At 38.4% G+C, this 16,253-nt stretch overlaps 2 protein-coding genes across 14 annotated transcripts in view; both read left to right on the top strand.

The window, feature by feature from the left end:
- MATR3 (matrin 3) overlaps window positions 1-5,844 on the top strand; it is a 53,668-nt gene extending 47,824 nt beyond the window's left edge. For 6 of the 13 annotated variants that reach the window (XM_036312492.1, XM_036312491.1, XM_036312490.1 and 3 more), the window contains 3 exons: window positions 533-899; window positions 1,355-1,476; window positions 3,672-5,844. In XM_036312492.1, coding sequence (XP_036168385.1) covers window positions 533-899; window positions 1,355-1,476; window positions 3,672-3,722 — 540 coding nt within the window. In that variant the 3' untranslated portion in view covers window positions 3,723-5,844. The remainder of the gene's footprint in view (window positions 1-532; window positions 900-1,354; window positions 1,477-3,671) is intronic. The other 7 variants (XM_036312500.1, XM_036312501.1, XM_036312499.1 and 4 more) reach the window with 4 other exon arrangements.
- Window positions 5,845-10,844: 5,000 nt separating this feature from the next.
- Window positions 10,845-16,253, top strand: part of PAIP2 (poly(A) binding protein interacting protein 2) — a 16,225-nt gene continuing 10,816 nt past the window's right edge. The window contains exon 1 of the mRNA XM_036312507.1: window positions 10,845-11,000. The gene's annotated coding sequence lies outside the window, so the exon portion shown is untranslated. The remainder of the gene's footprint in view (window positions 11,001-16,253) is intronic.

The raw sequence follows: 16,253 nt of genomic DNA, 5'->3' as shown, positions 1-16,253 counted from the left end.
TCCAGAGGGCATCATTAAGTTATTTATAACTAATCAGTTACTTGATATACTAGAGGCCCAGTGCACCAGATTCATGCACGGGTAGGGTCCCTAGGCCTGGCCAGCGATCAGGGCTGATTGGAGCCTCCCTCTGTTCCGCGCCACCCCCCTGGTGGTCAGTGCATGTCATAGCAAGCAATTGAACTTCCGAGGGGACACTTTGCATATTAGCCTTTTATATCTATAGATGATAGATAGATAGATAGATAGATAGATAGATAGATAGGTTTTCTAGAAATATAAAAGTCTCCAAACGCTTAGAATATGACTATCCTCATCATTTATTTTTTGCTCTCCGCATAAGGCAAGCCTTCAATTATTTAGTTTTAAAACAAGCTAAGTTTTTTAAAATCAGTGATTTTTAGAGGGGAAAAAGTCAGTATTTTGAGAGAATGAATAAAGACAAAGACGCTGTCCCTTTCCCTTTAAGTAAAGCAAATGGAAGGGATGCTGCAGGATAATTGTTGCAGAGTAAATTTGTCTTTCTTAACAGCGTCGTTTCCCAGGGAATATGGAAGGTTTTGTCACTCTAGATGAGGTTGGTGATGAGGAAGATTCGGAGCTTCAGAAACTTCGTAAATCGGGCATGGCATTTAAATCTGGTGACAAAAATGATGATGGTTTGGTTGAAATTAAGGTGGACAAGATCGAGGAACTTGATCAAGAAAATGAAGCAGCGTTGGAAAATGGAATTAAAAATGAGGAAAATACGGAACCAGGTGCTGAATCTGCTGAGAATGCTGATGATCCCAACAAAGATACAAGTGAGAATGCAGATGGCCAAAGTGATGAAAACAAGGAGGACTATACAATCCCAGATGAGTATAGGATTGGACCCTATCAACCCAATGTTCCTGTTGGTGAGATTTAAGGTTTTGTTCTTCCCCTCTCACCCTTCCCAAACTCTTATATAAGATTTTTAAATTGGTCTTACATAAGCTCTGATAGCATTTTATTTATTTCTGTATAGAATAATTTGTTAATCTTAATTGATATATTCTTTTTTTTCTTACCCAAGTCTCCTGATTTTGTATTATCTTTTGTTATCATTACAGAAATGTATTCTTTTCTCAAAGCTTTCTAAGAATTTCACTGGCTTTTTGTTTTGTTTACCTGTTATGTTTCTGCCTTTTTTAAGAGTATAATTAGGTGGGACCTTGAACATCAATTAAATACAACTATTAACTAATGTCATTTTTTGTTGTTGGATTTTGTTTTAGCTTAGGCCATTTGGACTTCTCACACAAAAATAACATTTGAGAACACTAAATTACTCAGTTTACTGAATTTGTAAGAATATATGTTTGTGTTCTAGGTATAGACTATGTGATACCTAAAACAGGGTTTTACTGTAAGCTGTGTTCACTCTTTTATACAAATGAAGAAGTTGCAAAGAATACTCATTGCAGCAGCCTTCCTCATTATCAGAAATTAAAGGTAAGGCTAAATCTGAAAGAGGACAGTTCTTTTGTGAAAACAAATAGTGTAAGCTTATGGAGAGTAAAGCATGTATAACATTTTTCTTTATTGATGGGCCATAAGCAGTTTAATTCTAGAAACATCTATTCTGCCACTTTTTATAGTATCTTCTAATTAAATGATAATTTAATAATTTCTAACAATGTTAAAAATTTTGTAATAAAATTAAATTTATTTTTAATATTCTCAAATGGATATTGGACTGTAATTTGTCTAATTTGGAAAATACTGGGAGCCTGAAGACCAAGTGACATAAAGCCTTTTTAGCTTCATAAAGTACTATGTCCTGTCATACTTAATGATTTTTACATTGACTTTATTATTTACTAATAATGACACTCTTCAGTAAGTTTTATGATTAACAGGATATAAAGTTAAAGGGGTAAATGAATAGAGCAAAAAATAATCCAAATATCTGTTTGGATTTTTTTAAAATTCTATTTTATTGTTTAAAGTATTACAGATAGTAGTACATATGTCTCCTTTTTTTTTCCCCATTGACCTCCCCCTAGCCTCCCCTATTCCCCGGCACATGCCCTCACCCCTCACCCCTAGTGTCTTGCGTCCATTGGTTATGCTTAATACAAGTCCTTCGGTTGATCTCTTAAAGTGGGTATTTTAGTTAGTGGCTTTTTAAGGACGGAATAATGAGATGGATAACAGGGAAAAACCCTAAAAGTAGAGGAGTTGAGCACTCATAATTGTAGGTAACTGTTCTGTAACACAAAATTACAAGAGTAGTTAGTCATCCAACATGTTCTATGCATTTATTAGGATAACATTGAATTTAGGAAATCTAGTTCTTTGCAGTATCACATGTTTTAAATGCATTCTTTGCTGTGAGTATCTTATCATGGATATGAAAAAAGAATGGTGGTTATTTTCAACCATAGGGATAATTTTATATATTTCATCTGATTAAGCTGTTTGATGGCAGAAACTATATGTATTACCTAGAGATATATAAATATAAAAGTGGCCTCTGGTTGCTTGACACTTTATAAAGAATACCATGCTTTCTAATATTTTCTAGCTATTCTAATTTTCTAGATATTCTATAAGAGGTAGCTCTCTTATTTCCTATTTTAAATGAATTTTGTCAACTTTAAGAATTATTATGTAGCCCTGGCCAGGTGCTCAATTGGTTAGCGCATCATCCCCATACATCACGGTTGCAAGTTTGATCCCCAGTTAGGGTACATACAAGAGCCAGCCACTGAATGTATAAATAAGTGAGCCAACAAATTGATGTTTCTCTCTCCCTTCGTCTCTCCCTCTCTCTCTCTCTCAAATTAATAAATTTTAAAAGTGAGAATAAAGAATACTTTAAAAAATATTATGTAATACAATATCTTGCTAAAGATAAATTAGTTGATACTTTCCAAGATGGTAATTTTTCTTCTTTTTAAGGATATAATGGCTTCTAATCTTCATCAATTTACAATAACTACACAGTTGATAAATTTCAGCCAAAAGTAAAGAAACTTTGAATGTTTTACAGTAGATTTATTTTTATTTTATTTTATTTTTTTTACTTTTATTAACGTCTTAACAGATCTTTGGAGTCCAGGAGCTCTAGAGATTACACATCTAATACAGGGGTCAGCAAGCTACACTTGCAGCCCAACCACCTTCTTTTATAAATAAAGTTTTCTAGGGACACTGCCACAATGATTGTTTATGGCTACTTACATTGTTGTAGTGGCAGAATTGAATAGTTGAAATAAAGACCAAATGGTTCACAGACCTACAAAATTTACTGCTGGCCCTTTAAGAAAAGGCTGCCGACTTGGTTTACTGGAAGGGGGCATTAAATAAATTCATGTCATTTTAACTAATGTTCTTGGAGTGGTAGCAATTCTATGTAACTGTGGTCTTGAGATTTTTCTCATCTTCATAAATTAGTGTTAATTACACATTGAAGTGATTGTTTTTCACATTTCACCATTATTTTCCCATGCCTTATTGTAGTGTCCTGGACCATTTTAGTTTTGTACACTAATAGGAATAACTGAATCTTTTAAAATAGTGATAAGATTATAGGTTAAATTACACTCAAATCCCCAAATCTGGATAGACTGTTTTATTTTGGAGTTAATTAATTTGTGTTTCTCTTAAGGAACTCAACACCTTTAAATTTTTTTACTTTTCAGAAATTTCTGAATAAATTGGCAGAAGAACGCAGGCAGAAGAAAGAAACTTAAGATGTGCAAGAAGCTTAACGATTTCAAGGAAAATAATAGTTCTTCGTTTTTAATGTTAACCTTTTTTAAATACAATACTGATAGTTAGAAGAAAACTATTGTACTCTTTTGTTTTAGTGGAAAAATAATAGGTGTCTGTTCTTGTGTTAAGTGTTATAGCAAAAACACATACGGTTAAATTAATGAAGAATTTTTGTTTTATCAGAATGGTAACAGACAAGTACTTTGTAGAGACTGACTTCGTAAGCTACTTGAGACAACTTGCACCACTAAAAAAATGATACGTAGAACTATTCAAAGAAATGAAATTTAGTAGTTCTAAGCTTCAAAGAAATGTCAAAACTTTCGATTCCATTCAATAAAGAACAAAACCAGTTGTATTTTTATTACTTTTCATCTGAAACATTCCACCTTTTAATCTGAGCCTTGCAGACTTTTCATTTGGCGTTTGAAGCTTTTTTTGATTGCATTTCATTTTTTGGTAACTTCATTAACTGAAGTTAGCAATTAAAATACAGGTGCAGTTTTCTTTTAATGTTATGCTGTTGTTTAGGTAATAAGAAATATTAAGTAACTGGCATTAGATTTTGTAATTTTTCCCCTAAGTTTCTGCTAGATTTTGTTTTCTAGTAGTCAATGTATTTTCAGTGAAATGTAAAAATATTCTCATTCTCTTTGACCAGTATTAATTTCTATAGACCTTATTGCTTGTCACTTGAATCCTGTAGCTGTCATACATCTGGTATAAGCAACATTTGATTTTTGAAGTGCGTAGACCATCTTTTCATATTTTCAAGATGTAATTTTACATTTCTGCATTTAAAAACAGTTTGGCCATAATCTAAACGCACGCTTCTAATCCATATACCTGCACATGTGATCTTTGTGAACAGAAATTTGCATGTATTATCTGTGTTTACTTGTAACTTTCTGGTTATATACTGCTTATATCTGTGGATTCAAGTTTCTGAGGTGAAATACCAATAAAAATCTAGGTCATGTTCATTGGTTATACATGTTTGAAATGTTAACCAATATAATTTGTCAGTTGTGGTTTTTATTTGCTGTTACACTTTTTTGCATGTTTTAACAAATTACTACATTTTAAATCTAAAGTGTTCTAAAGAGTGCTACTAAAGATCTGAATTTTAAAGTTTTGGTGCTGGTGGATTTCTTGTTCCTGTTACATAACCAAGAAACAGGGCTGTTTATGGGTTTTTAAAACCTTGGGAGCTTAAAATGCTAAAGACGAAGAAATAGCAAACACTGATGTTTAGGCATGCTTATTTAATAGTCAAATTGGAAATAACATGTAATAGCAAGAATTAGTTGTAGCAGCCTCTTAAAATATGTTAGGATTCTTGGTTTTCAGGATTATCTGTTCTCAATTTTATTTTTTAATTTAAAAAATAACTTATGAATTCTTTTTGAAACACTTAGGTCCAGGTGTATCAAATGATATATCAAATAGTTGGATACAATTTTATGCTCTTTCTTTGAAGGTCAGACGATAATTTTTTAATGTAACATGCACAAAAAAATCCTTGCCAGTTTACTTGTGCAGTTTAATTTTGGCCTTTACTAATTACCCAATTTTGTTTAATTCTGACTTTTACCTAACAGCAACAACAAAGCTTTATGTGTACAACAGCATCCCTAATTGTTTTCTGTCAATAATAGCTTTTTTCCCAGAGGTCCTACTTTGTCAGTGTACCAAGTTGTAGAAAAAAATATTTAATATTTTCATAGTATTTAGAAAGCAGAACATCTCATTAACTGATAGTTTTAAATAAACCTGTAATAGCTATTTCTCAGATTATGCAAACCTTTATTTAGCAATGTTTCTACTCAAACTTGCTGTAAAGTTTAAGAACGTTTTTCCCACCTCAATTTTAGCGTTTAGTTTGAGGGAAACTCTTAGGAACACCTATTAATTATTATGGCAGGTGTTATTAAGGTTGTAAAAGCGGAAAGAATACACAAATTTTTATCTGGCTTTGTTCGCAGTTGATTTTTGGTGTCTTTAAACAGTAAAATAGGTTCTTGGTGTGTAGTAGAAATCTGCAGGAATGCTGCAGGATGGTTTTTTTAAAATTAAGTTAATAAAAATGTTTGGAGTATGTAGGCTGTTGAAGAAAATTTATAGTAGTGTGCAGAGCATTTCTGTACATTCCCTTACTCATCTCCATTGAATATAGCTGAAAACTCAAGGATTGAGTGGAAAGTGCGTGCCCCTTTGGCTCTGGTTCCTATCCTGTGAATGTCGGGTAAGGCTGAGATTTTTTTTCCTTTATACTGTACTAGTGGTTCTCTATAGTAGTGCATCAAAATTACCTGGAAACTGCTGAAACATTGCTGAGTCCTGCTCCTAGAATTTCTGATGTGTTAGGTTTCAGTTGGGTCTCAATTTGCATTTTTAACAAGTTATGGATGATGGTGATGTCAAGAATAGAGATCACACTTTTGATGAAATTGCTTTACCTATAGCTGAAGTGTTTTGGTTTTTTTTTTTAAATATTTTATTGCTTTTTTAGAGGGAGAAACATTGATCATTTGCCTCCCATATGTACCCTCCTGGGGATTGAACCTGCAACCTGTGTATGTGCGCCCTCACTGGGAATCGAAAAGGGGACCTTTTGGTGCACGGAACGGCACTCAACCAATTGAGCCACACCAGTCAGGGCAAGACGTGTTTTCTGATAGGCATTTTCAGTGAGATGTCTAATATAGATACTATTACTTAAAAGAGCTGGTTTTGCTATTGTTCCAAATCGAAAATTAAAGGAAACAAAAATAATCTTCATTTGGGGGCCTGGGCAGGCATTTCTTTTTCTTCTTTAAAATATTTTTATTGATTTCACAGAGAGAGAAGTGTCAGTGATGAGAGAGGATCATAGTCAATAGCCTGCCTCCTGCATGCCCCACACTGGTGTTGGAATCTGCAACCTGGGCATGTGCCCCAACCGGGAATCGAGATGTGACTTCCTGGTTCATAGGTCGATGCTCAACCACTGAGCCTAGTCGGGCAGGAAAGCATTTCTTTAAAAATGGGTGAAGGCCACCCCATATTTGAAACAAGTCTATCCTTTATTTTTTTGCTCAGAATATTTAAATTGTAATCTTCTGGGGACCTAATGCATTCAGTCAGACATTTCAAGGATGGAGCAGAAACATTAAGTCTTGGGAATTCACTATTTTGCTGGGCCAGAGGGTTTTTTGTTTGTTTTCTTTTATTGATTTCAAAGGGAGGAATGGAGATAGAAACATACTTGAGAGAATCATCAATCAGCCGCCTCCTGCATGCCCCCTACTGGGAATCAAGTTAACAACATAGGCATGCGCCCTGGTTCATGGGTTGAGGCTGTCACTGAACCACACCAGTGGGGCTGCCTTACCACTCCATCACAATGTAGAAGTTAATGAAAAGCTTCATAAGACCTACTGTGTTAGTTTTGAGTGAACAGTAAAATGGAAGTAGCTACCTCTCACTATCGGCTACAATTAACTTGCTGTGATTGATACTGGTTAGAGCTTAATTATTTTTGTCTCCTGCGATGAAGCATATAGCTTGAGGTTACACTTGGTGAGAGTTGGGCTTCATTATCATTCTGGAACTGTTCCTTTCACTGCTCTGAGCTCTAATGGGCGGGTACATTCAAGGCTGGCCTGGCCAGGAACCACTTTTTTCAATGGGTTTCTCACCTCCAGGTACATGGAAGAAAGCTCAAGGAAAAGTGTCAGGCACCGGCCGAGTTGGGTTTTTATGTGGGGAAGGAAACTAGGGCCAGGGCTTTGGGGTTGATATTTGAGAATCTCCCACCTTAGATCAAAACTTTTTGAGTAACAGGCAAAAGAAATTAGCATTTATTCTCTTTTATTTTTTGTTAATCCTCATCTGAGGGTATTTTTTCATTGATTTTTAGAGTGGGAGAGGGAAAGAGAAACATTGATGCGAGAGATAGATCGATTGGTTGCCTCCTGCATGAGACCCGACCAGGGCCCAGGCCAGGGAGGAGCCTGCAACCAAGGCACATGCCCTTGACTGGAATTGAACCTGGGACTCTCTGGTCCTCATGCCGACGCTCTATACAACCTTGTTACTGGGTCCCATGTGCCCCAGTCTCTGGAAAGTTACTCTCAAAGAATAGTGTGGTACTTAAGAGGTAATTAAGGGTACTTAAAATGCTCTCTTGAGGAATATTCTCATTGCAGTGTAAATTTTAGAAGTAATTTTCTCCACATTTCTGCTTTCCAATGGTTACTCCCTAAAACTACTTCACACCGTATCAACACCAAATTCTCCCTGAAAATCTGCGTGGCTTTCCCCTCCTGCCCAATTAAATATGCAGATTACTTTTCTTTAAAAAAATACTAATTAGGTAAATGAAGATATAGGTACCAAATTACTTGAGATCATATAGGAAAAATTCTGGATGTGAAGACTCGGGTAATATGATTAATTTTTAAAAGACTTAAAGGACCTAAAATTTTTAGACCTTTTCTTGAACTTAAGAGTTCTTAGGAAGTTTTATAATTATCACAGCATTGAAGAGCTCTAAAGCCAAGTGTTCAATAGAGAATATGAAAAGGTAAAAGGGCAATCTGTTGGGTGTAGTACACAAAAGTCAACATTCCCACTCTGATAGTAAGACATCTGTAATATTTTAAAATCTCGGGTGCTGTTTCCCAGAATCTGCTTTTCTCACAAAAAAACAGAAGTCTGGAAAATCTCTGCATTCTAATTTATTTTGTAGTGTCCTGAGCCTGTGGAAAAGGGATTGCAGTTTAGATGATTATTGGTGTATATATATTTATTTCAGAAAGGGAGAGAGAAATATCAATGATGAGAGTGAATCACTGATCAGCTACCTCCCACATGCCCCACACGGGATCAAGCCCACACACCAGGCATGTTCCCCTGACTGGAATCGAACCCGGGCCCCTTCAGACTGCAGGCCGATGCTATCCACTGAGCCAAACTGGCTAGGGCAAACCCATATCATTTTTAGGAGCATTCAATCTGCCCAAAACCAGCAGCAGGGAAGGGCTTGACTTGGTTGGAGAAGAGGTATTGCCTCTGCCCTCCAGTACTCCACACATGTAGGCACACATCACCCTTCTGTGAAAACCTTAAATCTGACAAGTTTTTTGTTTGGGGTTCTTTTTTTATACACAAAATTTGTCTTAACCATTTTTAAGTGGTGATAGGATTGTACTGTATAATCACCTATCCCCATAAATTCATCTTTTAATACTATACCCATTAAACAGTGACAGCAATTCCAGCTCTTCCCAACCATCATGCAAGTTGTCTGTGATTTTTACTACCTCATATAAGTGGAATCAAAATGTCTTGTGTCATTTCACTTAATGTGATGTAGTATACTGCCGAGTTTCCTTCTAAAGGCTGAATACTCCATTGTATGTATATACTACATTTTGCTTATTCATCCATTGATGGGCACTTGGTTTGCTTCCTTGTTTGAAGTACTATCTGTGCTGCTATGAACATGTATGTATAAATACCTCTTCAAGACCCTACTTCTAGTTGTAAATATATACCAGTAGTGGAATTGCTGGGTCATATGGTAATTATATTTTTAATTTTATCTCCTCCCTGGAATTGTCAACATTCAGAACAGTGGACCACTGCTTCCCTGCACAGTGCTTGGCTCTTACTCAAGACTCAGTAATGCTGTGGTGTACATATTCTATACATGATACAAGTGAGCACGGGGACAAGGCTATTACCAAACTACTGTAGAAATTTGTTAGACTTCATTTCAGGTGTGATTTTTCTCTTGTTTACAAGTTCAAGCTTTCATAGAAATTCAGACAATAAAAAAATATACAGGAGACAGTAAATCCTTCAAAATCTGACCACCTATCCTATCCTATATAATAAAAGGCTAACATGCAAATTGTCCCCTCCGGAGTTCTACCAACCAGGAGTTCGACCTCTCACTATGATGTGCGCTGACCACCAAGGGGCGGCGCAGAATGAAGGAAGGCCCTAGCTGGCAACTGGCAGCCGGAAGGCCCCGAACAGCTCTGATCACTGGCCAGGCCTAGGGACCCTACCCATTCATGAATTTCATGCACAGACTGGGCCTCTAGTATGTAGATATTGCTATTTTATCATATTTGCACTTATACTCATGCCTATACTTTTAGGAAATTATAAATGCTGTTGCAGCCTGCTTTGGGGGAAGATTATGGATATTTCACATCAATGAGTATACATCTAATAGCTTACTCTTCAAAATATTTTAATTCCCTATTGATAAGTTTTTAGTTTTTTTTATTAACATAGATATGAATATATACCTAACATCAAACCTGTATGTGGAGTGTTTCAGTCAGAATATCTACATACAAGGGTATAAAAGCAGGTTAATAAGAAATGTAAAATAAAAGGCTAATATGCAAATCAACTTAACAGTGGAATGACTGGCCGCTATGACATGCACTGACCACCAGGGGGCAGATGCTCAATGCAGGAGCTGCTGCTTGGTGGTCAGTGCACTCCCACAGGGGGAGCGCAGCTTAGCCAGAAGCCAGTTTTATGGCTGGTGAGCGCAGGGATGGTGGTAGGAGCCTCTCCCGTCTCAGTGACAGCACTAAGGATGTCCGACTGATGGCTTAGGAGCCTCCTGGACATCCCCCAAGGGCTCCCAGACTGCGAGAGGGCACAGGCGGGGCTGAGGAACGCCCCCCACTAGTGCATGCATTTTGTGCACCGGACCTCTAGTATAATAAACTTACATGAACTCACAACTGTAAACTTACCACCCCTGTATTTTATATGATAAAAAGGTCTGCAGGAAGGTGAGTTCTAAGTCCCTGTGTCTTTTCAAGGATTTCTTCAATCCCTAACTTCCCTAGTCGCTGCATCCCATCATTCTTGAAATAGGGGAGGGTGTATGGTCAATGGGGGGGTGGGGAGCTCCACCCGAGTATCCCAGTATACCCCGCGGCCGCCAGGGCACGTCGAAAGGCCGTTGCGCATGCACATTTGTGCCTCCTGGGAGATGAGACCTTTGAGGTTGCGCGTTCTATCGCGCGCTCTCTAGTGGCCACAGAGAGCAGCGCTGACAGAACGAGGGGGCGGGGCCCACCGCGGCGGAAGTTAAGTCACTTCCGGGCTGGGTGTTTGTTTGGACTGGAGAAGGGAGGCGACGGGCGAAGCGCGCGTCGAGCGGGGGAGCGGCGCTGCCTGTGGAGATCCGCGGAGGCCGACCGGATTCGTTGGCTGCCGTCCCCGCTGCCGTGCACTGGGTGAGGGATTCTCTCGGGCGGAGCGGCGAGTAGGGTGCAACGGACCTAGCGGTCGGACAGTCCCTCGACGACGGCTGAGGGGCTTAGAGGGTCCCTCGGGTTGTTGGCCACTTAGCCTTGTAGCTTAATTTTTTGCTGCTTTCAGCCGAGTATGAGGGATGAGCTTGAATTGACTTACTCTCTTTTTTCTCTAAGAAATGGCCGTCGCTTTTTTTCTCATTGTCATTATTATTTATGATTTGGATCTCGCAGCACTTTATCCGGGTCCTCGGTGGCGCGCGAGGGTTGCTGGGATGGCACTTTCTCGCTCCCTCCTCCCCCCTTTCCAGTCCCTTCGCGCACACACCCCTCTGGTACTCTTTTCCCCTGCTCCCCCAAGGCCGCCAGGCAACAAAGCTCATTGTTTCTCCCCCAGTTTACGCCTGCGCGTCACCACGCGCAGCCCCTACTCGCCGCGCGTGCGCGTTCCCGAAGCTGGGAGAGGGTAGAGAAAGGGGCGGAGGGACGGCGGGCTGACGAGCGTCCTGGGGGAGCTTTCTGCAACGGACCACCGGCCTGTACCTCTGATTCCCTTTCTCCCGTTTCTTCGCTTAACGATACTCTTGATTTCTAGTTACGTTGCATTCCATGCTCCAGATAGGAGAGCCTTTGTTACTGGAATCCCTAGTCCCCAGGAGGGTTTTGAGCCACATGAACTTTAAGGGCCTGTCCAATTTATGCTTTGATTCTGGTCACCTTACTTTTAATTTCTCTCTGCTACTTTGTGCTACTCCCCACCATCAACAAAAATATATGGCTTCTGATGACGTTTTTCAAAACATTTGTTGAAGCAGCCAGCAGTAGTCTTTTCTAGTGATGCCTAAAAGAGGCCTTTTCTGCTTCCTTTCGTTGCCTTGTTTTCCCTACTTTTGCTGTCGCATCATCTCACAGAAACCACAGTTTCTGGAAGGAATTGGCATCTAATTTGCTATGGGAGAAGGTGACAGCTGACAGCTTTTGGCACTTATTTTGACCTAGGACAATTCCCATTTTACTTGTGCTGGCTAGCCTTGTTCTGTACCTTTGTGGCATGATTTTTCATAAATTGCATTTGAGCATTTGATCAGGTGTTAGTTTGCATTCTTATTAAATAGCCTTTGAATTTTCATACCCTGCAAGGTTAGGACCCCAAATAAGAAAAGGGTCTCTATAAGGATTTTAAATTATATTTCCAGTGTTTATTGTTTGTGCTTTTGTTTCCAGTTTATAAAAGAGGATATCCCACAAGTTACTGGGATATCCTCTTTTATGCTACTTGTTAACTGTGAAGTTGAACTTTCCCCACAATATGTGTCTATGACAAATGAAAATAGGTAACTACAAAAATTATAGCGATGTTTGTTTCTCGGATGGGAATTAGACGATGGAGGCTCAATGTAATGGTTAAAAGGCTTGGAAGCTTGGCAATTTTTATTATAGTATGTTCCATATTGTTCCTTAAGAGTTCGAATTGAGGTACTTAATCTCTACCCTATTTGGGACAGAATAAGTTTATAATAGATTTTCTTTCCCCAATAAGTATTCTGCATCTTCAGATTTACATCTTTATGACTCTAGTCTAGAGTCTAGAGAGTGATGCTCCAGTTTTTTTGTTTAAATGTATTTTATTGATTTTTTTTTTACAGAAAGGAAGGGAGGAGGATAGAGAGAAACATCGGTGAGAGAGAAACATCTTCCAGATGCCTCCTGCACACCCCCTACTGGGGATGTGCCCGCAACCAAGGTACATGCCCTTGACCGGAATCAAACCTGGGACCCTTCAGTCCGCAGGCCGACGCTCTATCCACTGAGCCAAACCAGTTAGGACTGATGCTCCAGGACTGATGCTCCAGTTTTAATAAAAAATATAGCCGAAACGGTTTGGCTCAGTGGATAGAGCGTCGGCCTGCGGACTGAAGGGTCCCAGGTTCGGTTCCAGTCAAGGGCATGTACCTTGGTTGCCAGCACATCCCCAGTGGGGGGCGTGCAGGAGGTAGCTGATCGATCTTTCTCATCGATGTTTCTAACTCTCTAGCCCTCTCCCTTCTTCTCTATAAGAAATCAATAAAATATTTAAAAAATATACATATATTTAAAAAATATATATAAACATTCATAAAAAGTCTGAATGTTGTGGAAGATGAAAGAAGATGGAGAACAAGACCACTATTTCTTTTTGTGCTTTTACATGTTCTTATAATTTACAAACTTTTCACATTTATAATCATAACAACCTTGAAATAAGCAGAGCAAGCTTTATCTTGCCCATTTTGAAATTGAGCATAGAAGCTTGAAAGGTTATTTTTATTTTATTAGGCACATACTTCTACAGCATTTAGAATGCCAGGTATTATTCTAAGGCTTTTAGAAGTATTTAATCTTTGCTGTCTCTAAGAGGTAAGTACTACCTACTAAAGATAACAAATGAGAGATGTGATGTAACTTGCCCAGCGTTCCACAGCTAGTAAGAGCCGGAATTGAAAATCCAAGTAGTCCAGAGATTATGTGCTCTTAACCATTATACTGTGCTGCCTGTGATTTTAGTGACATATCCAGGATCCTGTGGGTGCTTAGTGGCATATCTAGGATTTGAACCCAGTCCAAGATTAAAGTTGTCCCAAGTTATTGCCTTTGTGATCTGGACCACCCTTTTTACTATTTTACTATTAAGGTGACTTAATAGTTTGCATTTGATATAGTATATAGTCTAAGGTTCAATTCCAGTAATTCAATCTTTTTTTCCTCTTAATTTTCTCATTGTTTAGAGCAGTGCTTCCCAGTGAGATAGCTACTAAGCAACCATGTCTATTAAGCGCTTGAAATATGGCCTGTGCAACTGAAGAACTAAATTTTAATTGTATTGAATTGTAATTCATTTCAATTTAAATAGTCACACGTCGCCAGTGGTTACCGCATTGGCTGGTGTAGTTTAGAAGTTTGAATTGCCTCTGCTGCTTATTTCATTTTTTTAATGATTTTAGAGAGAGGGAGGGAGAGAGAAGCATCAATGTGAGAGAGAAACATTGATCAGTTACCTTCTGCACACACTCCAGCTGGGGATTGAACCTGCAACCTGGCCATGTGCCCTGACCATCTGGTTCATGGGTTGACACTCAACGATTGAGCCTCTCTCACTAACTGATGAAGAGACAAGTTAGTATGCTAAAATGTACATAAATATTTATATGCAAGTAAGGTTAAAAAATCACAGTAGCTCACAGTACAACAAAATAAGGTAGTGTCTTTGGAGTCATATTAATGAAAAAAGAACTTTATTTGAATTTTTTAAAAATATATTTTATTGATTTTTTGCAGAGAGGAAGGGAGAGGGATAGAGAGTTAGAAACGTCGATGAGACAGCGATCAGCTGCCTCCTGCACACCTCCTACTGGGGATGTGCCTGCAAACAAGGTACATGCCCTTGACCGGAATCGAACCTGGGACCCTTCAGTCCGCAGGCCGATGCTCTATCCACTGAGCCAAACCGGTTAGGGCTTTATTTGAATTTTAATGAGAATTTTTACAGGGTGAAATGGGGATGGGTTGGAGTTTCTAAAACTTAAAAGTTTTCCATATTTTAAATTTTTGTAGAGAATATAAAAGAATGGACATTGCTGGGTCTAGCCTGGTGGCTCAGTTGTATCGTCCCATACACCAAAAGGGTGTGGGTTCAATCCCCGGTCGGGGTGTGTATAGGAGGCAACTCATCGATGTTTCTCTCTCCCTCCCACCCCTTCCTTTCCTCTCTTTCTAACATCAAAACATCCTTTGGTGAGGATTAACAAATAAACAAAAATAGATGGACATTGCTGGAAAACATTATATGTAAAAGGCATTTCAGGAAGGGAAAAAACAGCTGAAGGTATAAGTTTGTAGGTTGAAAGTACAGTAAATGATTGGCAGTAAATCTAGTAAACATAAATAGATGATAATGTGAATTATAAGTTTCGATTTTAAAATTCTCTGAAAAGATACATACTGTAAGGGAAAACCTAGTAGTGTGAAGCTAACAGTGCTAAATTATTTCCATAAAACTCAGGAGAATGAGGTATGGGTGGGGAGAGTTGATAAATAAAATCATTCTGAAGGTCTTGCCTTGACTGGGAGCAAGGACTGGGTTAGGTATACTAAAGAAGGAAAAGCATTCTGAATGTCTTGAATTGGATAGGGGTGTATAGGATATTTTTTTAATTGGTGGGAAAGTATTTAAGTATTTAATTTGACAATAGATGTAAGTCATATTATGCTGTATACCTTAAACTTACAGTGTTGATGTCAATTGTATCTCAAAGTGGAAAAAGAAAACAACAACACTGATTCATCAGTAGTTTGTAAGTCAAAGAAAATAAAAGTATTTTTAAGAATCCATTTAAAATAGGAAAACAAGCACTACAGGAATAGAATGTAAAAAAATCAGATATGGAATTATGATGAAAAACTTCAAATGTCAATTATCAAAACTGTTAATTCCCTATAAGACATTATTTGGGTCAAATAATCTAACTTATAGTAGAGGACTTGATTTAAGTCACTTTCAGAACTTATCAGATAAAGTAAAAAAGATCAACCTATTATATATACATCATTTTTGTACCTTAGAAATTGAAATCAAACATTTTTCCCTGTAGGCCCCAAAAGTAAAGGCTTTTCTGGCTATGTTTTATAACAATAAAACTAGAAATTAGGGCATCAAAAGGTAACCAAAAGAACTTTAGCTGCTTGGAAATTAAGAAAGAAAAATAAAATATTCTTCTGAATCTGAGCTCATTATAAATTAAACTAGAGGCCCGGTACATTGATTCATGCACTGGTGGGGCCCCTCGGTCAGGCCTGCAGGGATCGGGCCAAAAGGCCCCAGGGGTCCCGGATTGCAAAAGGGCGCAGGCCAGGCCAAGGGACCCCACTGATGCACGACTGGGGCTGGGGAGGGACCACGGGAGGGCTTCAGGGCATGTCTCATCTTACCCAGTCCTGATTGGCCGGACCCCAGCAACAAGCTAATCTACCGGTCGGAGCATCTACCCCCCTGGTGGTCAGTGCACGTCATAACGGCTGGTCAAATGAACAGCCAGGCACTTAGCATATTAGGCTTTTATTATATAGGATAATTTGTAATTCTCTAAAATTGATAAGAGCTATATTCTATATAAAAACTTCTAGGGATATTTATAGGTACAACATTTTTATTAAGTGAAAAGTTGAAAATAAACATATTTATCAACTTGGAAACAGCCC

The sequence above is a fragment of the Myotis myotis genome, unplaced genomic scaffold, assembly GCF_014108235.1.
Source record: "Myotis myotis isolate mMyoMyo1 unplaced genomic scaffold, mMyoMyo1.p scaffold_m19_p_6, whole genome shotgun sequence".
Lineage (NCBI taxonomy): Eukaryota > Metazoa > Chordata > Mammalia > Chiroptera > Vespertilionidae > Myotis > Myotis myotis.
The sequence above is the reverse complement of the archived record's forward strand: the minus strand, read 5'-3'. Positions and strand labels throughout refer to the sequence as shown.